The following is a 22005-nucleotide window of genomic DNA, read 5'->3' on the forward strand; positions in this document are numbered from 1 at the left end:
CCTGTGACTCCTGCTCCCCTTCACCCGTTCTGCCCATCTCCCCACCCCTTCTCTCTGGCAACCATCAGTTTATTCTCTGTATGTATAGGTCTGATTCTGCTTTTTGTTGGTTTAGTCATTTGGAAAACTGCTACTTTTAAAGTTTAGGAAATGTGAGTTTAAATCTGTGGGTCAGGTGAACGAATAAAAAAATTTTGATAAAACCATCCCGAGTACTGATGGTGCTCCAAAAACGATTCTGGAGGCCAGGAGGACATCGCCAGAGAAAAGACCCATGGAACAGAGCTTGAGGACGGAGAGAGCCTGGAGGCAGAGGGTGGGAGTCAGGAGAGCTGAAGGGGGCTGCCAGGTGGGCAGGGCAAGCCTATGGAATGTGCACATCAGGCATGCTCTAGAGTAGGGAGAGGAACGTTATGGAAAGAATCCACAGAGTTCCCCAGCTGAGCCAGTGCGGGGGTGGGGGGTAGGAGGAGGAGGCTGGGGAAGACAGAGCGACAGCAAGAGCCCTTCCCCTGCCTCGTTCTAAGAGGCCAGAGCCCCCTCACCTTCAGGCCCACAGGGACAGGGTGCTGTCACTCTCCATCAGCCCCCTGACCCTGCCTGACCCACTCCAACCCAGCTCCCTGCCTGTTCCAGGCTCCCTACCCTTTCCTCCCTTGGACAGCAGGAGGGAGGAGCATTGGACGTGATGAACTGCCTGCCCCAGGAACCACAGCCCCGACACAGGGCTTGGGAGCGGGGGCTCATCCCACCAGCTCCCCTGCTGCTGTGCACAGCTGAGTGTCCACTCAGCACTTGGGGATAAATGGAGCACAGGCCTAGGCCTCTGGGCTCTCTGAATATGGGGTGTCCCTCCTCCAGGATCGAGCGGATCATCACCCCACGCCTGGCACTGACCACTGCTGAGTTCCTTGCCTACCAGTGTGAGAAGCACGTGCTGGTCATCCTGACTGACATGAGTTCCTATGCAGAGGCCTTGCGGGAGGTGAAGCAGCCTAGGAAGAGTGTCAGGGTCATGCCTGCCTCTCCCTGGTCCCTCTACCCCAAAACTCACCTATCCAAGCCTGCTGCCACTCACTCTGTTTCTCAGTCGCTGAACCTCCCACTCAGCCTCTTGCTCCCTCTCTTAACCCAGTGACACTGACGTTGCAGGTCTCAGCTGCCAGAGAGGAGGTGCCGGGGCGCCGAGGCTTCCCGGGGTACATGTATACTGACCTGGCCACCATCTATGAGCGGGCCGGCCGCGTGGAGGGCCGGGGAGGGTCCATCACTCAGATCCCCATCCTCACCATGCCCAACGATGGTGAGTCTCTTGGCTGCCCACTGCCCTCTGCAGCCCCCTGCCCTCCCTTCTCACTGGGATGCTTAAAGGGCCCGTGGTTTTCTGCACAGATGTGCAGTAGCTCTGTTTCTCCATCAAGGGATTCTCTGTCTTCTTGCCTCCACATACCCCATCACTCCCATGAGAGGAACAAAGCCCAGGTGTCCCTGAGCTGGTGGAGATGTGCACCCCGTCTACACTGACACCGCTGCATTTCCTTGCAGATATCACCCACCCAATCCCAGACCTGACAGGCTTCATCACGGAGGGACAGATCTACGTGGACAGACAGCTTCATAACAGACAAGTATTGTCCCCTCCCTATGACTTATTGCTCTGCTCACACCCCCGGAGACACTGATGGACAGATGTCACAGCACTTACAGAGCTTCAGTTCTCTGTCAATTAGGAGGGGGTGGGCAAGGCTACCTCCAAAGAGGAGAAGAGGAGACCACCCAGGAAGACTGTGTGGTCACAGATACAAGACAGGTCTGGCTAGAATCCAGACCACCTGCCTGTGGGAACCTTGAGAAAATTATCTCATCCTTCTGATACTAGGTTTCCTCATCTATAAAAGAGAAATAATAGTACTGATCACTCAATGGAGTGCATTGCGGAGGATACAATCAGTTGGCATATAGAAAGCCTCCAGGGGATAGTAGATACTCAATAAATACCAATTCTCTTTGCTTTCCAGTGATTTGCTCAGTGAACAAAACAGTGGGTAACTGACACTGTGCTCTAGTCCCGCTCACAGGCGGACCCTGTGAATAATGTGCCAGCAGGTTACAAAATGTGCCTGTTCCATCTGAGGTTAAAGGCAACCCCTGTGACTTTTCCCTCTTTGCTTAGTAGGTTCCTTCTTTACAGCTATTAACTATTAAGCTTCAACCTGGTTTTTGTCCAAATAATAAAAGGTTTTAAAATAGTGACTTCCATTACCTAATGTCACATCCTGTCCCCCCTCCACCCTCCTGTCTAGCAGCACACCTTAGACACCTGCATGCCCAAGCTCTAGAACTGTGGGCGACAGAGGAGGGTGGCGTGACTGACCCCCTGTCTGTGGGAGGAGTGAGCAGCAGTCTCTTGAGCGCCCCAGGGGGAGGAGAGACAAGTAGGGGTAGAAAGGAAAGGAAACTCTGGACCCTGCCTTCTGCCACTCCCTTCTGCTTCCCCAGATCTACCCCCCCATCAATGTGCTTCCTTCCCTGTCGCGGCTGATGAAGTCTGCCATCGGGGAGGGCATGACAAGAAAGGACCATGGAGATGTCTCCAACCAATTGGTAAGCATGAGAAAGCCCAGGGACTGGAGGGTAAGCTAGTTTCAGAAGCCAGAGGTTTGAGCCCTTCCTAGACCACGAGCTGTTCTCCAGCAAAATCCCTCCCCTTTTGGAGTCCCCACTCAGCCAAACTGGGGGCCAATGGGCTCCCGTGATACGCCTGCGGTGACGGCTGGACCGTTCTCCCCTTCACCCAGTATGCTTGCTATGCCATCGGGAAAGACGTGCAAGCCATGAAGGCAGTGGTGGGGGAGGAGGCGCTCACTTCGGAGGACCTGCTCTATCTGGAATTCCTGCAGAAGTTCGAGAAGAACTTCATCAACCAGGGTGAGGCGCGCTCGGGGCGTGCAGGCAGTAACCCCCTTACCCGGCCACATACACGCGCGAGCACGCCTAACCCTCCTGCTCCGACCCTAGGCCCCTACGAGAACCGCTCCGTGTTCGAGTCCTTGGATCTGGGCTGGAAGCTGTTGCGCATCTTCCCGAAGGAGATGCTGAAGCGCATCCCGCAGAGCGTGCTCGAGGAGTTCTACTCCCGGGAGGGGGCGCCGCAAGACCCCGCTTCTGACACAGCGCTCTAGCCCCGCCCACAGGCGGACCCCGGCGCTCCGTCCCGCGAGCCCCTGCTCTATGCCAGTTCTACACCCGTCTCGGTGTCTTCCAAGGTCCACCACACCTGAACCAACCGCTTGAGTGCCCACTGTCAGCCCCCCGACGGCTCGGGGCGGGAGGCGGGCTCCCACGCTTCATCCCTCCCCCTGCATTCCCTGCTCTGGGAAAGAACAAAAGATTGTTATGCCTGTGTTAAGCTTGGGATAATCACCTGGAGAACTTTACAGAATACCAAGGCCCAGCCTCTAAACCAGATCAGTTGATCTGAATCTAGAGGCAGAAGTCCTCTGCATTGGTATTCCGCACCCCCACCCCAACCCCGGCCCCAGGTACAGCTGGAGTTGCAACCAGTAGTATAGACACTGCAAGATAACCCAGGTGTAGATAATGAGGGCGAACTTGAAGAGGTCCTGAGGCACGCTCCAACCCTGACATATAGTTTTGTTGTCATTCTTAGGACCCTAATACCTCAGAAGCAACAGTCCACAGAATCCCCCAACTGCCAGGAAATCCTCAAGCTTTGTCCCTGCAAAGCATTATCACTTTATCTTAATTTGAAGCCAGGTGTTAAGGCCCCCCTTGGGGCAGATGCCCAGTAGAATTTGCTAGTTTTTAAAATGCTCAGAAGGGCTGCTGACTCCTTCAGACTGCTGGGGTTGGGAGGTGAGTGGGTTGCCAGAGGAGGTTTTCCCTGGAATGAGGGAGAGCTGCTTTGGGTGAAGAATCTGCATTTTTGTCCCTCCCTGAGTCGCTGTGGTCTTGGGAGACCCTCCCCCCTCCTTAGATTTCTCTGGGGGAAATACCAGGAATGATGGGGCCCAGAGGGGAGTAGGTAGTTAGAAGTGGGTGATATGATCAGGGATACCTAGAGTTGACCCCTGGGGCCTCAGTAAACCTCTGATAAGCTTGGGGTCATTCCCCCTGAGAAGACCCAACACTGAATCAAGCCACGTGATTGCTTGACTACCAATATACCATAAAAACTTAAAAGGCAAACTGAGGAAAACACTGACAACAAATACTACCATGTTAATAAGTTTTACAAATCCAATAAGAAACAATTTAAGACCCTCACAGAACAATGCTAAGAAACAGATAATTCCCAGAAGAGAAAAACACTGATATTTAATTGTTTAACTTTTTGGTAAGTCATCAAGGAGTCAAATTAGAACATTTCCACTACCAAATTATTAGCAAATGTTTATTTAAAATCACAGTATTCAGCACTGGTGATGAGGTTTTCAAGTAGTTCCTCTTTTAATAATAGAAAATTCTAGATGGCTGGCCTGGTCTCCCTGCTCCCCTGGCTTCCCTCCCTGTGAAGTAGGTAGTAGTAGTCGCATTTTGTTGATGCAGAATCTGAGACACAGAGGTCAAGTAACTCACCTGAAGTCCCATGGCCCATGTGCAGGGCACCTGCTTCACTGCAGGGAAAAGTGTAAATGAGCATAAAACTTTGCCCGTGGGCAGTTTGGAAACACTAACAATTAAAAATGTTCATTCCCTTTCACCTAGTAATTCCACTTCCAGGAAATCCATCCTAAGAAAACAATCAAGATGAATCCTTTTTTCCTGCTGCACGTGTGAAATGATAGCACGGCCATTGTGACGCTGGGCTGCGGCGGCGTCATAATGTCATTTAGTATATGGCATGACAGTGGATGCTAGTTCTTAATAATGAACGCTAAACGAAAAGTACAAACAAAAGGTCTGTACGATATGTATGTACACATTGTCACAGACCGTGATTTCTGTGGGTGGTGGGACTGTGATTTTTAATTTCCTCATCGTCCTTTTTCTCTGTTTTGACAATCAGCACTTATTAATTTAGAATTAGAAACAACCCCCAAGTGTCTTCCAGTTTGTGTGTGTGGTCGATGCTCTTTCCACGACGAGTGGGCCTGGGCTCCCCCGGGGAGCGGGGCGGGTGAGCGGCGGCAGGATCTCCCGGAGGCGCAGGGCGGGCCCCTGGAGACGCGGGCAGTTGGTGTCTGGGCACGGGCAGCCTCTGGGTCCGCGGAGGAGCCCGCCTGGCCGCAGCATGCGTTCGAGCCTCGGCGGGTGGGCGGCGCGGGCCCGCGGGCAGGGCGCCCCGAGGGTGGGGGAGCAGTCCCCGCGCCCAAGTGTCGCCATGCTGCCGGGGGAGAAAGTCTACAGGGTCAGCTGGAGTGGCCCGGAGTCCCAGTCGCCCAGGTGGGCCGGGGCTGAGGGGGCCGGGCTGCGGGGACTCTTTGGAGGGGCAGGGTCCCGAGCGGGCGGAGCCCTCGGGCGGCGCGAGGAGCCGGGCAAACGCGGCGGGGGTCCGGGTTCGCCTCCCGAGGGGTGCTCGACGATGGTGACTTCCTCCTTGCGCGGCCGACCAGCGAACCCCGGTCCGGTCTCGGTGCTCAGGGACAGAAGTGCCTCGGTGCTCAGGGACAGCCCTCACCCTCAAGCACGCCCTTCCGCAGGGCCGCTGGCCCAGGCCCAGACTCCCTTTTCTCGCTCACCAGCCCTCTCCCAACCCACACTAATCCTGACGAGGGGAACCAGAGTGCAGCTGGGAAATACTACGAGCTGTTCGCTGCCTCACTGGGCAACTTGGAATGGTTGCGCTTCTGTCTGAGTCGGGGCCGTGACAAAATTCCGGCAGATGACAAGGTAAGGCCTTGGAGCTTGGGGGCAAGAAATGAAGTCCTCTGTACCACAGAAAGTTCCTCACATAGTGGTTCCCTGGCAAAGAGCTGCCTGTGGAACACCCACAGATGCCCTTTTCTGTGCAGTCACCTTCTGCCGGCAGAAATTGCTCTGTAGGTTAGGTTGTGACCCTGGGGCCTCAGTCCTGCTCAGCCTCCTCCTACCCTCCTCCTGCTCCCACAGGGCTTCACCGCCATCCACTTTGCAGCCCAGAGTGGCAAGCTCACATGCCTGCAGGCCTTAGTAGAGGAGTACAAGTTTCCCGTTGACCTGCTCACCAAGAATGGCCAGACACCGCTGCACCTGGTCATCAAGGGGGACAACAAGAGCATGACCCTTCCCTGCATTCACTATCTACTTGAGCAAGGGGCGGCCCTCAACACGTGAGTCCAGCCTGTGTCCAGAAAGTGTCCTGGAGCCTGGGCAGATAGGAATCCCCTCTTCCCCCACCAGGTCGGCAGATCCATGCAGGCCAGGCTTCGAGGTGACAAGGATCTGGTCCCCCATAAAGCAGTCAGCGAGCCCTCACGGTGTGATAAGGAGATCAGGCTCTAGGAGGGGAAAGACCCAGTTCACATCTCAGCTTTGCCATCTGCTAGCAAACAGCAAGACCTGCGGGAGGTCACTTGGCCCTTAGCCTCAGTGCTCTGGCTCCCAAGCCTGTCAGCTTAGGGGAATCCCACGTGGAGCTGCAGAAAGAGCAGTGCCTGTGTGTCAATCAAAGGCCAACATTGGTGCGGGGTGCCGTCTGGGCTTTGGAAGGCCTAAAACCGAGGGGTTTCTAATTGGCAGCATAGTTTGGGAACTATTTTCTGAGCGTCCTCAACTGCAGTGTGGGAGGATGACATGAGACTGTTGTGGCTAACAGAGGAAATGCACGAAAGTGCCCGAATGGCCTACGGGAGACTGCGCTCACTCACATTTACAGAGCGCTGTGTGCTCAGTACCATGCCCAAGTTGAATATAGCAGTGAAGACAGGCAAATGGCCCCAGCCTTCATGCAGCTGGGGTACTAGTGCAGCAGCACAGTGAGGTAGCACACTAATAAATGAACAAAGCCACAGTGTAAGTAGTTACAAAGGAAATAAACAGGGTGATGAGCTGATGAGTGCGAGGGGTAGGGTAGAGAATCTATTTTGGAAAGGGAAGTCACATCTAAGGAAATAACATTTAAATTTTTTTTTTAAAGATTTTATTCACTTATTTGACAGAGACCACAAGTAGGCAGAGAGGCAGGCAGAGAGAGATGGGGGGAGAAGCAGCTCCCCACTGAGAGAGAGCAGAGAGCCCAATGTAGGACTCGATCCCAGGACCCTGAGATCATGACCTGAGCCAAAGACAGAGGCTTAGCCCACTGAGCCACCGAGGCACCCAGGAAATAATATTTAAATAGCAACCTGAAAACTGAGAGCAAGCCAGCAGTGCGAAGAGCCAGGGAAAAGTGTCCCAGCTAGAGGGAACATCATGTACAAAGATCACATGATGGGAAAGAATGGGGCAAGGTCAGAAGATGAGGGTGAGGAGGAGGCAGGGCCTAGGTCATGCAGGCCTTGTGTGCCATGGCCAGATGGGGGAGGGGGCAGGAGGGCTGGCTGACTTAAGAGCCAGTGAGGTAAGTAGCCTCTGAGCTCCAGCCAACCCAGCTCCCCTTCCAGGCGATCTTAACTCTTTTTATATCTATATAATCAAGCTCCCACCTATCATTTAGTCCAAACCCTCCTTCTATGGTTGAAGAAATTGAAGCTCAGGGAAGAAGGGACATGTCAGAGTCACCCAGTAGGCTAGTGGCAGACAGGCCCAGAAGCTGGCCTGCCCACCTCTCTAATGGGCAGATGGCCTTTGTCCTTCCTTTCTGCCCTCTTCCTGGCCGGTGGGGCCGTCTACAGGCAGACATGCAGTGGCTGCACACCCCTCCACCTGGCAGCCTGCAAGGGCCTGCTGAGCTGTGTGAAGGTGCTGGTGCAGAATGGTGCCAATGTCCATGCCCGGGACGCCCTGGGCTGCAAGCCCATCGACTACTGCAAAATATGGAACCACCGCGACTGTGCCCGGTGAGGGTGTGGGAAGCACCCTTGGCCTGCTGCCCCTTCCCTCCTTCCCTCCTTCCCAGCCCTTTCCCTGGGGCCCTCACCTAAGGCTGAGCCTTTACCAGGCGGGGCTGGGCTGGGAGCTAAGTCTGCAGCAGAGACCACTGCCCAGGTTATTATTCCCAGGGCTGTCCACAGGGCCTCACCCCTTTGGGTTTAGCACTGCCCTGCCTTGCCCAGAGGCCTTGGGTCCTCTGCAGGGGGTGGTGATCACACTGTCAGACACCTTCCTCTCTCACCTAGAAGGAGAGAAGTTAGTCAGACGGGCCTTGGGCGTGGGGAAGGCTCCTCTGGTGGCTCCTCTCACCCTCATCCAGGCCCTGAGCACTGGCCCGTGTTCCCAGCCTGGGGTGAATCTCAGTCCCTGGGGGATAACATACACTGCCCTCCCAACCTTGGCATCAGGTATTTGAAGGATGCCATGTGGAAACGGGACAAGAAGGACTTTGCTCGTGAGATGGGGAAACTGAAGAGGCTCAAGGACCAGCTGGCCTTCATGGAACAGGACTACCTGATTGAGTATCAGGTAAGGGGGGAAGGTGGGCAGGGGCGCCGGGCAGCCACTGCCACCCAAGCAGGCGAGCACAGGAGGCCTGACTCAGGTGCCGTTAGAAGAGTGGCTGATAGCAGTCCCATCCAGGAAAAGCCTCCCTCTCCTCATCCTCTGAAATTCCACCCTCAAAAGCCACTCCTCTAGGTCAAAAGTCTTATTTTGTGTTAGAGAGCAAATACAGCTTAAATTAGCAAGAACTACAGCACCCCTCCTAGTGCATTGCCTCCTGGATTAGAGGGAAATCTCTAGCGAGATGCATGCCCTGCCTACACTGGGATTCACACTGGTTAAAAAGATCCTCCCTGAGGCGCCTGAGAGGCTCAAACGTCTGCCTTTGGTGCAGGTCATGATTCCAGAGTCCCAGGATCGAGCCCCGCATTGGGCTCAATGCTCAGTGGAAAGTTTGCTTCTCCCTCTGCCCCTCACCCTGCTTGTGCTCTCTCTAATAAATAAATAAATACATAATCTAAAAAATAAAAAATAAAAACGATCCATCCTTTAGGGCATGTGGCTCACTCAGTGGGTGGAGCATGTGACTCCTGATCTAGGGGTTCAGAGTTCAAGCCCCAAGTTGGGTATAGTGATTACTTAAAATAGTCTTTAAAAAAAAAAATCCATCCCTTCCAACAGACACTGAGCACCTCCTCTTGGCTAGGCACCTGCTGGACCCTGAGGCTACAAGGACAAATGAGATGTGGTCCCTTCACTTAAGGAGCTTAGGGTCTAGAATGGGAGGTGGGTTATATTCCCACAGAGGAGGAAGGGTCCAGGAGGATGCCAGAGAGATTAATGCTTAGGAGGATCTTTAAGGGTGGGCAGCAGTTGGCCATATGAAGGGAAGGGCTGACGAGGCAGAAGGAAAAGACAGCCCTGTGGAGAGGCACAGAGGTAGAGAGCGTGGTATATGCTGAGAAGTACAAAGTCAATACAGCTAGGGGAACGGCTGTGAGCTGGAGATTGACAAGCTAGAAATTTGGAAGGGGCTCAGATCTATGACAGCCCTTAGCTGGCGAAGAATGGGGGAGTAGCTAAAGGATTTCAAGGAGGTATAATGACATAGGATGCAAGAGCCAGAAAACCCAGAGAGAAGATGCTGGGAATCCTAATTGTATCCAGAAGTGGGGAGGGCTTCGGGGCTGGCAAAATCCAGTACTCAGCTTGGTTCCAGATGCATGTCTGTCCAGTTTTCTCAGCCCTGCCCTCTTTTGTCAGTGTTGCCCCGTCCTCATAGCCCCATGGGTCCAGAGGAGGCAAAGCTCATCTGTTCCCATGGCTCTTAACTTTCCCAGAAACCCCTTACAGATCTCCCCTATCTCTTTGTGGCCTCAGTTGGATCCTGTGTCTATTCTGTTCCAACTCCTGGAGCTAAAGGAAAGCCATGTACTGACTGACCTGGGTCTGGGGCAAGGCTGATGCAATTATGATGATTGGCTTAGTCTAATCAGAGCCTACCTCCAGAGCTGCTGCGTCAATCCCCATACCACCTGGTGGCTTAGCGATAGTCTGGGGGGTGAGATACTCAAACAAGGGCGTGGACAAGGGGCTGTTCTCTGACCAGCTGAAAGTTCACTTCTAGTGGAGGCAAAAAGAAAGAGGTAGACAGAGCCATGAGCATCTGGCCCAAAGAGACAGCCAACTATATCCCCCAATATACAAGGTCCACCACTTCCAGAAGCCTATCCAGACTGACTCCCCCCAGTTTCAGGCCTTCCAAAGCTTTCTGCTTTCTTCCAGGGTCGAGGATGTGCCTTTCCTCCCCCATCAAACCAGAGACTCTCTCAGGGCAGGCCATATGTCCACTATCAGACGGGGGACTTTGGAGGTGGAGGCTTGTCTCCCCCATGAGACTTGAGCTTTTCCATAGGGCAGGGACTGGAAACCTCACTTAGGGCAGAGGCCCTGTCAAACTGGCAGTCCCCTGGATGGGAGAGCTTCTACTTGCCCCATCAGCCCAAGGGCTCCCTTCGGGCAATAGTTGGGGCGCCTGGGTGGCTCAGTGGATTAAGGCCTCTGCCTTCGGCTCAGGTCATGATCTTGGGGTCCTGGGATTGAGCCCCGCGTCGGGCTCTCTGCTTGGCGGGGAGCCTGCTTCCCCCCTCCTCTCTCTCTGCCTGCCTCTCTGCCTACTTGTGATCTCTATCTGTCAAATAAATAAATAAATAAAATCTTAAAAAAAAAAAAAAATTCTCTCCCTGTCAGAACAAGGGCAGAACAAAGGCCCATGAGGCAGGAAGTCTCTCTCCTCAGACTTAGGCCTCCTGGGGTGTGGCTGTTTCTGGCCAGTGACACCTGAGGTTTCCAAGGGCTACAGCCACAAGAGCCCCTTCTATGGGAGCAGGGAGGAGGGGCAGCCCTCCATGACCGTCTCTGTCTCGTACCCTCTGATGTTGCAGAAAGAGCACCAAATTCTGAGAGAAGCCGATTGGAAGAAGTGGCTCCATCGCAAGCAGCTGCTCCGAGGCCAGTCCCAGACTCGCAACACCAAGCAAGCACCTTATGCCCCCCAGCCGGCGATCACTGTCGCCAGGACCCCCAAGCGCCAGGGGCGCCAGAAGAGCTTCTACCCCTCCCCGGAGGCACGCCTGTGGCAGACCTCAGTGCCCAAGCTGCAACCTTCGGGGATACCCACCCCCACCTACATGCAGCCCATGGTCAGACGGCCCAAGTCATGGAATGTTAGCAACAACCCTGCCAGATCGCCCACCACCCAGATTGGCTACCCACAGGGCATCCGCCTGGGTGTACATCCGGACCCCAGCCCGGAGCATGACTTCCGCAGCTTCCTCGAGGTGAGGTCTGACCGGTACAGTGGTGTACAACTGCGCACGGTGGCCGGCAGCCGGGTAGCACCTGTGCCCCAGTTGCCTTTCGAGGTGGTAGTCCAAGAGCTGCATCCTTCAGTGCGGCCACACAGGTTGAAAGTGCCCCAGGGCTTCTGCCCGGTCAGCATGAGCACTGTGCCCCAGAAGCGGCACTTTAGTGACGACAACTTTTGGACCGATACTCTGGCCATGAACCTGCGTGAGACCTTTGATGAAGCCTTCCTGGCCGCTGTGCGAGCCCATCAAGGGCTCCCCACTCTGCCCTCCCTCAAGAGCCTCCCATAAACTTATTTTGGTAGAGTCTCAACCTGAGGCAGCCCAGTGAGGGCTGAGGTGTGGTGATTCATGATGGGTTCGGAAGGGAGAGGAGTACCCACAGGCTTCCCACTTCCTGCTCCCAAGCTTAAAGATCAGAGCCCCTTCTCTTTCAACAAAAGCCTAGATCCCAGGTCTCCCTTCTCCACGAAGAAATTTCTTGGATTCCCCAGGAGGATGAAGCTAGGGCAGAGGGCTCAGAGTGGGCATCAATCTCTATCCTGGGCACTTGCGTCGTAAAAGTGACACTTTGGTGTCCCCACTATCTCTCCTCCCCACCAGGAGCAAGGCTTTGAGGATGGGGGAACCACTGGAAAAGTCTGCCTCTTGTTCAGATGAAGTCCTTCAAGGTTTCTGTAGTTCAGGGAGGCATAAGCAGCATACGTTCATTGGGGGAAGGAAGGGAGGACCTGTGGCTTCAGTTTCGGCTATACAAGCACTTGTACTTCTTCAAGGAAGCTGTGCTGGGTCCCCTGTTATGCCCTGGACGCATCACTACAAATCGTTCATTAAACAAACATTTATTGAGTGCTTTCTATGTACCGGGCACCAAGCCGGGCACTGTTGATACAAAAACTGAAGGGCAATCCCTGCCCTCAAGGAGCTTACAGTCTAGTGGGGAGATAGACCAGTAAGCAGGCAAGTAAGCCTAGAGTGATCCGTGTGGTGTCCTGAGGGGAGAGGGGACAAAGCTTAGAGTAAGGGAGATCTAAGTTGAGAACTGACTGAGAAGGTACCCAGGTGAGCAGAAAGGGGAATAAAAGTGGCATCTCTGAATACAGGAGGTGGGGACACAGGGCGCAAGGTGGCAAGTGATGAGGCCAGAGAGGTGAGTAGGAACCAGACATCACAAGTCTCACAAGCCATGCTAAGGGGTCTGGACTTTAACCTGAGGGCAATAGGGAGCCATGGAAGGTTGTAGGCCAGGAAGTGAGTTGATCATTTTAGATAACTCTGGCTGTGGGACAGAAAAGGAGGCTGTCACAATAATCAGGGTGTAAGCTGATGACCGTGGGTGCAGCTCGAGTCAAGAGATGTTGGGAAGGTAAACTTAACAGTTTTTAGAGATCAGATGGCAGAAGGAGGGGCAGAAAGAGAAAGCAGGACTAGAAAGCAGGTTTCTGGTCTGGCTCCTGAGCAGTCTTGGGGCTATGGCAGGTACCCAAAAGAGGCAGGTTTTCAGAGGACAGGAACAAGTGCCCTCTGGGCCATGAGAGTTGTCTGTGCACCCAAAGGCAGCAGAACAATGGTTCCGAAGATCAGGAGGGATGCTGGGGCCGGAGGTCAACTCGAAGTTCCTCGGCAAAGAGTCCTTGAAGCCATCAGCATGGATGGGCTCCTCCAGGGAGCCCAAAACAGAACCCTGAGAAACCCCATGGTGCATGGGGCAAATGGAGAAGCCTGCACAGGAAACTGAAAGGAAGAGCAGAGGTAGGAGGAAGACCAGCCACAGGAGTGCCAGGGAAGTGCAGTTCAAGAAGCCGGGGGTGACAGGCCCTGTCAGGTGCTGCAGCGATCCAGTATAAGGTATGAAAGGGTCTGCTGGGTTTAGCACGAGAAGGCCACTGGCAACCCCTGGGAGAGAAGCCCTACTGTTGGGGTGAGGAACAAAGGACACGGAAAGGGAGAGCAGAGCCGGCTGCTGACCCAGCAGTGAGGATGATACTGGCCTCCTGTGTCCTCTACCTTGTCTTCCCTTGTCTGCATAAGCTAAAAAGGTCTGGCCATCTCAATCCCGCCAGGAAAAAACCAAAATGTGCTACTCCTCTCAGGAATGGGAAATGCTGAAGTCAAGGGAATGAAGGGCTGTGGTGGGACTTGGGGCAGGATACAAAGAATTTCAAGCACAGGGGCTTCCCTGGCTTTAAGGTCCTGCATATGCACTGTCCATCTCTGCACCTGCCCGTCCTGCTCTGACATACAGGACGCAGCTGGGAACGGCTCTCGTGGGGGCTTCACTCCCGTATGTACTGCTGAGTACTTGCAAGGCACTGTAGTTGGAGTGCAAAGTCAGCAAATGCTGGTCCGTGCCAGGATCTGGCCCACCTTCTTAGGAGACTGAGGTCAGCTCCCTGGGAGCCAAGAGCACGCAGAAGAGGGCCAGTCTCTGTGTGCTCTTAGAGTGACAAACCGTTTCTCCCCTCAGTCCCATTTCTTAAAAATTAGGCTGTAACCCAGGCTGCCTGGAAGCCAATTTCTATTTTCTTTCTCCTTGGGCCTAAGATAGAATTCAGCCAGAAACCACTCCTTTTCCCCAGGGGAAGGCTTACAAATAGGATATTGCAGATGTTCTGAAAGTCCAACCCAGTCCCAAACTGTCCTTCCTCTGCCCCCAGTGTCACAGCCATGGAGCCTTGGGGAAAGAAGAGATGGAAGAAAAGGGAGGGGCACAAGAAAGGCTGCCTCGGCCAATTCCCCTGACCCCGCTCAGCTCCTCATCTCTGCCCGTTTCTCACAAAGGGCAGTGAGAGCAGTCCCTCTGGGAGGGCAAGACCCAAACCCAGGAAAGGAGCCTCTGGAGCAGAAAAACCAGTCCAGTCCAGGGCAGAAGGTCAACAGGAAGAAAGGGAGATGAACTTTCAGGATATTAAGGCAAACAGTGCCACCTAGAATCTTTATTCAAATGGGAACCAGCACTTGGGACAGAAATCACAGTTCAACAGCAAAAACTATTTCTCTCAGAAGTGCCAAGCCACGGCCCCTCCCCACGGCCATGTGCCCAGAGAACTTATTCCTGTCTGGTCTCCAGCTTCATAGCTCCTGCCCTGCCTGCCCCAGCTGAGCCAGGACCTCCTGACACCACGGAAGCGGGCAGGAGGGTCACAGAGAGCTCAGCTTCTGCCTAACCAGATGGACTGTGGCCTCCTGGCTAAGCAGGCTCTGCCATCCTCCCCGGTGCCCTCTGAGGTCACAGCCTCTAGCAGCGTCAGATCTGAGCCAAGCTGAGCCCTTCAAGGAAGGTGGGGATGAGGGCTTCAGGGAGAGTCATGGGGACAAGGGCCAGGGCCAGGGGACGGTGCCTTCCAGGCTCACAGCCCCCGTCTAGTGCAGAGGCCCAGGCCCCGACTCTCCTGATCTTGTCCCCGCATCCCCTCCCCAAGGGGTTCAGTATATCTTCTGACGACTGGGTAGAATGGCCTCTTTGATGAAGGAGAAGACAACCAGGATCCCTAAGCGTTTGCCCCGCTTGCCTTTGGTGAAGTAATTGGAGACCACGTCATCTGTGGAGACATAGGCAGGGAGATGAGTGTGTGTGCCACCGTCTACATGGGAGCATGGCTGTCCCCACCTGGTGCCCGAGTGTTTCCATCACAGGGCTGGGCTCGGGCTCCCCACATGACCCAGGCCTTCTTAGGTCAACCCACTGTGACCCATGACAAACCCCTTCTCACCTCCTGGCTGCACGGTGGAAGGCAGGACGTTTTCCCCAGCCGACAGGGACACAAAGAACGCAAACGGGATTATCCACAGACAGAAAGTGAAATAGGCCAGGACCTAGCAACAAGAGACACTGAGAAGACGGTGCCCTGGAGGTGCCAAGGGTTGGTGACACATGGTCATCATGCATCTTGCAGAGGCCGTCAAGAATGCACAGAAGGCCCCGCACCTATCTCTGAAGGAGGCCAGGAAGCAGAGAGAGGGCAACCCCAGATGTGGAGATAATCAGTGGGGAACCGTGCAGGCCGAGGATGACCGAGTAGGACCACAATCCCCAAACCCTGTCAGAAAGACAAACGACTCTTCCGAACTAAAGGAAGCAGATGGAGGGCAAAACCATGACTGACCCATATTCCACCCAAAAGTGATCTTGTTCTTCCCAGGGGACCAAACCAGAGCAGGAGCATGTGGGGAACCCCTGAGAGGAAAAAAGCCTAGCAGGCTGCTGGGAGGAGCTGGGCTGCAGGGCTGCAAACTGCCCAGCCCCGTGAGGTCTGGGTCAGACAAGGCCAACCCAACACCCCGTCCCAACCTCATGGTGTTAGGCTGTGATCCTAGGAGAACCAAAAAACTCCCTGGGGGAGAGCAGTGTCCTCCCCGCCTCAGCCAAAGACATCCCTGCCCCTCAGCCACACCACTTTCTAAACTCATCAATACTGTTTTTTTAAAATGTGTTATCCCCGAGTAGACTAATTCAAATCTCAGCTAAGTTCACGAAGCAAATCACGCAAGTCCCCTTTACTTCCTCTGTCCCTGCTGGTAGTTTGACGTACCAAACACTTCTTACCTCTGAGAAAGGGTAATATTCTTCTGCAAAAAACTGAAACGCTAGGTAATGATTCACCACCACTAGCCCTGTTGAGGGAATGAAGAGTCAGTCAGTTTGGGGGGAAGACTATAGAAGAAGCTGGACTTCTAACCTTCAAAAGGCCCCTGGGAGTTGGGAGCCCAAGTCTTAGTTCTGGTCTTACACCCAACTTAGAGTATGGCTATAAGCCAAGTATACTACCCTCCGAAACACAGTTTTCCCTCTTTAAAAATAGGGGGGTTAGCTCCTACTTTCCCACTGCAGAAGGGTTAGAAGGCAGATAAGAAAGCTCTCTGAATGGCATAAGAATGAGACTGGTTACAGAATCCAAAGCACTGTGACAATTAACCTGCTTTGGGTGTGAGTCCTGAAGAGTACCCTCCCCTGCGCAGTGGGTGCAGGAAGTCATGTGTGGGCAGATAACGTACTGCCAAGAGGTTCCACTCTGAACTGGGCAGACCTCAAATAAGGAGGCTTTCACTCCTCAGGAATACAAGGGCACAGTTTGCTAGATGCTCTGGGGTGCAATTTTAGGGTTCCTCCAAATTCTCGGGGAGAGGGTCCTTCCTCATTCTGCCCCAGGGTAGGGCTCACTGGTCTAAACTGGTATGTAAAGGACGCAGCCACATTTATGGAAGAGAGAGACAACTTGCAGATCCTGGGGATGCGCTGCTCAGAGAAAGGCATCCTGGCCTGTTCTCATGGTAAGGTGAAGGGCAGGCACCAAAACAAAGCACCCACTTAAACTGACCACCAGAGCCAAATGCCACGTCTTCTTTCTCTTTCCTCCTCTCTTGCCTTTCCCCTTCTAAGGCAGAGCTTGGCCGTGCCTAGCCGCACGCTAAGACTGGGGAAACTGGAAGACTGATGGTGCCTAATGCCCACAGATCTTCAGCAAAACTCTCAGACATCTAAAGGGCAGGTTGGGGGAATAACAAAGGGAGGCCAGAAGGGTTTGCTCCTGTAGTAGCAGGGACAGGGAGGGTTCTACCCTCTGGGAAGATGCAGAAGAGGCCTGGTCTCCAGGGAAGGACTCCCCTCACCAACCATCACCAAACACATCCTCTGGTGGACTCCCCAAGGCACTCAGGGTAAGAGGCTAGTCCTAGCTTTAACCCGGTGCACTTCTTGGGAATCTTCTCTTTCCACATTCTCCCACAGAAATAGTCAAGTAGCTCTAGGAAACTCCCAATTACATGTACATCCTTCCCAAAGGCTAGATGACCAGTAATGATTAATGGGAGAAAAGATAATCCTGATAACCAAACACTTCCCAGAATCTTTTCTGGGGATATCTATAACCATCTACTGTGTGTCAGCTGAGTCCATCATCTCTGAATAGATCAAGAACCCAAGGCCAGAGAGGAAAAATGACTCCCAGGATCAGAAAGTAGTGCCAGGTTAAAGGCAGAAAGGTCAGGGTCCTCTAAACATGTTTGTCTACCCCAACACCGGTACCTGCAGGGGAGCCCACAGCCCCATGAAGCCTGTGTTAATCAAGACTTTGGGCCAGGGCACCTGGGTGGCTCAGTGGGTTAAAGCCTCTGACTTCGATTCAGCTCATGATCCCAGGGTTCTGGGATCGAGCCCCACATCGGGCTCTCTGCTCAGCGGGGAGCCTGCTTCCTCCTCTCTCTCTCTGCCTGCCTCTCTGCCTACTTGTGATCTCTGTCTGCCAAATAAATAAATAAAATCTTTAAAAAAAAAAGACTTTGGGCCAGACGATTAGGCGGGGAGCTACCTGCCTGCCAGGGTAGGGCTTAGGGCTTTTCCTGGCCAAGTGGTTTCTTAGGGCCCATAACTACATATCGAACCTTCTCAAATTCACCTCCTTGGGAAAGCCCTCCCTAAATATCCTACTCCTCCATGCGATCCCCCCAAATATTAGTCACTAGAGCCAAGTAGACTCTAGACTCCTCAAGTGTGAGAAGACCACGTTCCCAATCAGCCTGGCCTCTTGGAGGAGCTGGGTTGAGTGGTTTGCCCCTTTTCTCTATATCCCCAGAGAGCCCTGGACTGAGCTGGCCAAGTTCAACCACGTCAACTGCCTCCCCAACCCTGCCCCTCTCACCGCATGAAAGGATGAAGTTAGGCGAGGTCAGCATGATGAAGGGGAAGGTCTGGAGGAGGCCAAAGTAGACGAGGTTGGTGAAGAGGCCCACGCCAATCATGAAGGTGGGGAAGCGCTCAAACACGTAGAGGCCAATCAGCACAGCTGTGGAGAACTGAAACAACCAGAGGGACACAGTGCAGGGAGCCTCTTCTAGGCAGCCTTCTTGGTCTTACTAACCACACCTGCCCGCTCTGGGCAACACTAGGTTCATGCTTCAATCTCTTCTTGTTTCACAAGTCCTCCCCATCTTGTCTCTCAGCGCCCAAAGGGCAGCATCTTTAATGGCATTCTCAAAAATTTTTACAGCAAAATGTAAACATTTTACCGATCAAATTTCAATTCTAGTCTCTTCTATTTTTTGAAAATGCCGATCATGACCTACTGAACTGATGACACAACCCAATAATGAGACCCATGACTTGAAAAACACTTCTGAAGGATTTACGATCGTCAGCACTTAACAAATGGCAGTTGGTAGAATGAAGATTTAATTCCTGTACCAAAACCCACAGGCCAGGCCTCTGAACCCAGAGCTGACTGCTAATGGTCTTGTCTCCACTACTAACTCTCTACCCCGAGCCATGTCCTGAGTGGCTGCTGATACCAGATGACTTGAGAGGCACTGGACTTCTCCCATCCAAATGGTCCTAATCCCCACACCTTCCTGAAGCTGGAAGGAATCTATCCGCCAGCAGGCACTCCTGTAACTTTGACATCAATGGCAAGGATCGTGTCTTCAGGAACAGAAGCCTTCTCTGAGACCGCGGGAGGGCAGGGCCTAGGCCAGGGAAGGCGTCTCTCCCTTAGGATAAGTTACTTGATCCAATCAGAACGAGGGCAATGAGTACAGTACTCTAACTCATGTACTCAAAACCGTCCTTAGGTTCATTCTTCGTTCTAAATGCTGCAGAGGGAGCAAGGGGCTATAGAGTCAATGGGAAGCAACCAAGTAAAGGCCAAGCCATGGTCCTGTCAACAGAGTGTGCACTCAGCTGTCACCCTAAGGATCTGAGAACAGGGTCTGCAGTGAAGCACTGCCACTTGCAGAAGGGGGGCGAGGAAACACCTGGACCCGGAGAGCAGACTCAGGAGACAAGGGGCAGGTGAAGGAGGTAGGGATGGCGCCCTCAGGAAAACAGCAGGGACAAAGGTCTCATCATCCCTGCCAAACTCTCCCCACTTCCTCCTTTGAGGCAGGCCAAAAGAGGGGATAATCCTGGGAGACAACTGCCACTTACCCAGATCATGTATTTTATGATCCTGCTGGTGGCCACTGTATATTCTTCTATCAGTTCTGCCAGGTAATAAAGTCCAGCCGCTGGGGGGGTAGGGAAGAGGAGCAAGCAGGGAGAACATTAGCCAGGGTCACTTCCACCATCCCGGTCTGCCTCTGTCTGCAGCTGGGATCCCATCAACCCCTCATGAACTCCCTAAGGAACAAACCAAACAGCCCATGTGGGGTCCTCCCAAATTGAAGAAGCAAAACTTTGTCAGGGCAACTGAAAAAAAGATTTCGTAAAACTGAATGGAAAAACCTGTATCTGATGCCTCAGCACAATGCTAACCTCTGGTCCACGAAGGGGGAATTTCATTCACTCATTCACTAAATATCTGTTAGGCACCTAGTATGGATCAAGTGCTGGGCCAGTCCAGGCAAGGTCCCTTCCCTGACCCAGCGTGGGTAGGTAGGGGTAGGGAGAGCAATCAGCCGATCCCGGTGTGACAGGTGCTACATCAGACAAAGTACAGGGCACAACCAAACCCCATAAGGAGAGCTTCCCGGAGGAGGTGAGATCTCGGCTGGGACCAAGAGTAAAAACTCGCCAGAAGGGAAAAGCGTGTCAAAGTCCAACAGAGTAGGCAGTAGGAAGGGCCACAAGCCAAAGGGTGGGGATAAGCGTCGGGGAAAAGTTCAGCGCGATAGGGCCACGAAGGTGGGCACGGCAGCGGTTGGGGATGCGCGAGCTCCGGCAAGGGGCACTGGAGTCAGCCACTCCCAGGCAGTGCCGGGGCGGGTTCAGTGACACCGGGAGGGACCCACGGTCCCACTGGGCTGGTGGGGTCAGCAAGAGGGGGCAGGATCCGGCGGGACAGGAAGGGGAGGGATGCGAAGGCTGGAGCATGGGACAGGAGTCTCCCGGGTTGCTCCGGCGCCCCCTGATGCGACCGCCCTCGTGATGCGACCCCCGGCCAGCACAGATGCCGGGACAGGAACCCGCGCGGACCCGGGTCGCGCACTCTCACCGACGGCCAGCGTGATGAAAGCCACCTGGATGAAGAGCGAAAGCCAGCTCAGCACGTACATGAACCACATGGCGCCCCCGCCCCGCCCGCCCCCGAGCGCCGGGACGGGCCTGCGCGCTTCGGCTCCGGCGACACGGAGCCGCCGCCACCGTAGCCGCGTCCCCGCCCCGCGGACGGCTAGAGGGCTGTGCGACGCCGCCGAGAGGAGCCCGGCCGGAGCGCCTTCCCCGGCCGAATCCGGACTAGCGCCGCCAGCCGGCGCGGAAGACCAGCCGGCCGCGGCCGCGAACACCACCCTGCAGGCGGAGCCGCGGCCACCAGCAGCTGCACCCAGGGCTGGGCCCGCGACGCAGCCGGGGGAGGCAGGACGGTGCCCGGGGGCGGGGGTGCGGCGCCTCCCGGAGGGACAGCCTTCGGGTCACTCCCGCGGCGCTCCCGCGCTGGCGTTGGGGGGGGTGGTCCGGGGCGCGAGAGGGCGCCTGGCCGCACCCCAGCCGCCGCCGGCCGGAAGCCTGCAGGCAGGTCGCCCGCGGAGCTTGTCTTGCTGCCGCGGCTGAGCCGAACGACTTGGTCGCGTGCCTAACACGGGCCAGGCCCTGTGCTAAAGGCCGCGCTGTATTTTCGGGAAGGAAGTTGATTTTAAGTCATTTCAGGATGGGGAAGCTGGGGCCAAGGAAGGTTACCTTGCCTCAAGTCATACATCTAGGAAGCGGCACGGGCGGGAGTTGGGCGCCTTTAATTTGTCATCCTCAGGCGTAAACTCTCCCTTTAGGCTGAGTTCCTTTAGGGTAACTTCTGCATCTTTGTGTCGCCGGCACATCGCCAGTAGCGGGCACGCAGCGCGCCCACTGGGCCCTGAATTCATTTACTAGACCTTGGAAGAGTTACTGAGGGGGCGGAAGGACAGGGGAGCCCTTGCTAAGAAGCTCCCCATCTAGTGGCCACGACAGGCATGCAAAATAAAGTGTTGGGGACTGAGCTAAGCTATTCATCTCAGGATGATCTTTACATGCATAAAAATGAACACACATTCCTCAAAGATTAAACATAGAACTACCAAATAGCGCATCGATTCCACTCCTTGGTATATACCCCCAAAGAATTGAAAGTAGGGACTCCAAAGAGTTAAGTCTACACCAATGCTCAAAGCAGTTTTTTTTTTTTTAAAGATTTTATTTATTTATTTGACAGACAGAGATCACAAGGAGGCAGAGAGACAGGCAGAGAGAGAGGCAGAGAGACAGGAGGAAGCAGGCTCCCCGCTGAGCAGAGAGCCCGACGCGGGGCTCGATCCCAGGACCCTGGGATCATGACCTGAGCCGAAGGCAGAGGCTTCAACCCACTGAGCCACCCAGGTGCCCCGCTCATAGCAGTTTTATTCATAAAGGTGGAAACATCCCAAAAGTTCAGCAGCAGGTGAATGGATAAACAAAAGGCGTTTTAGATATACGATGCGATACTATTTAACTTCAAAAAGACATGAGATTCTGCACTTGATCTTAGCCAAAAGGCCAAGAAGTGATAAAAGACATGAGATTCTGATGCATGTTACATCATGAATAAACTTTTAAGACATGCTAAGTGAAACAAGCCAGACCCAAAAGGGCAAATATTGTATGATTTCACTTATCTGAGGTATCTAGAGTACTCAAAATCATAAACAGAAAATATCCAGTAGAGGAGGGGAACGGAGAGTAATGGGGAGTTATTGTTTCATGAGTACAGAGTTCCAGTTG

At 54.0% G+C, this 22005-nt stretch overlaps 3 protein-coding genes across 4 annotated transcripts in view; 2 read left to right on the top strand and 1 right to left on the bottom strand.

The window, feature by feature from the left end:
• ATP6V1B1 (ATPase H+ transporting V1 subunit B1) overlaps positions 1-5073 on the top strand; it is a 29299-nt gene extending 24226 nt beyond the window's left edge. The window contains exons 9-14 of the mRNA XM_044261332.1: positions 862-985; positions 1153-1303; positions 1546-1628; positions 2500-2604; positions 2799-2928; positions 3019-5073. Of these exons, the coding sequence (XP_044117267.1) occupies positions 862-985; positions 1153-1303; positions 1546-1628; positions 2500-2604; positions 2799-2928; positions 3019-3182 (757 nt within the window). The 3' untranslated portion in view covers positions 3183-5073. The remainder of the gene's footprint in view (positions 1-861; positions 986-1152; positions 1304-1545; positions 1629-2499; positions 2605-2798; positions 2929-3018) is intronic.
• Positions 5074-5344: 271 nt separating this feature from the next.
• Positions 5345-12094, top strand: ANKRD53 (ankyrin repeat domain 53). The gene is given in 6 exon segments (XM_044261333.1): positions 5345-5471; positions 5474-5853; positions 6073-6272; positions 7776-7940; positions 8382-8502; positions 10923-12094. Coding segments are annotated over 6 exon segments (1707 nt in total). The 3' UTR covers positions 11637-12094.
• A 2149-nt stretch (positions 12095-14243) lies between these two features.
• On the bottom strand, positions 14244-21137 carry TEX261 (testis expressed 261). Of its 2 annotated transcripts, none has more exons than XM_044261335.1 (6): positions 20953-21137; positions 19264-19343; positions 17984-18137; positions 15892-15959; positions 15059-15161; positions 14244-14887 (listed from the first exon to the last, which is right to left on the bottom strand). In XM_044261335.1, exons 1-6 carry the CDS (start codon positions 20969-20971, stop codon positions 14772-14774), a joined length of 540 nt encoding a protein of 179 aa, XP_044117270.1. In that variant the 5' UTR covers positions 20972-21137; the 3' UTR covers positions 14244-14771. The 2 variants fall into 2 exon arrangements, with proteins under 2 accessions (XP_044117270.1, XP_044117269.1); XM_044261334.1 differs by lacking the exon at positions 20953-21137 and adding an exon at positions 20270-20408.
• Between the last annotated feature and the right edge of the window lie 868 nt (positions 21138-22005).

Source organism: Neovison vison, chromosome 8 (assembly GCF_020171115.1).
Source record: "Neovison vison isolate M4711 chromosome 8, ASM_NN_V1, whole genome shotgun sequence".
NCBI lineage: Eukaryota > Metazoa > Chordata > Mammalia > Carnivora > Mustelidae > Neogale > Neogale vison.

Excerpts from the sequence above, each read along its gene's own strand:
- TEX261 (XM_044261334.1), bottom strand. The coding sequence starts at position 20,339 with ATGTGGTTCATGTACGTGCTGAGCTGGCTTTCGCTCTTCATCCAGGTG. Across the intron at positions 15,162-15,891 it reads AATATTACCCTTTCTCAGAG|GTCCTGGCCTATTTCACTTT; the intron begins GTAAGAAGTGTT and ends TCTTGTTGCTAG. Across the intron at positions 14,888-15,058 it reads TTCCACCGTGCAGCCAGGAG|ATGACGTGGTCTCCAATTAC; the intron begins GTGAGAAGGGGT and ends ATGTCTCCACAG.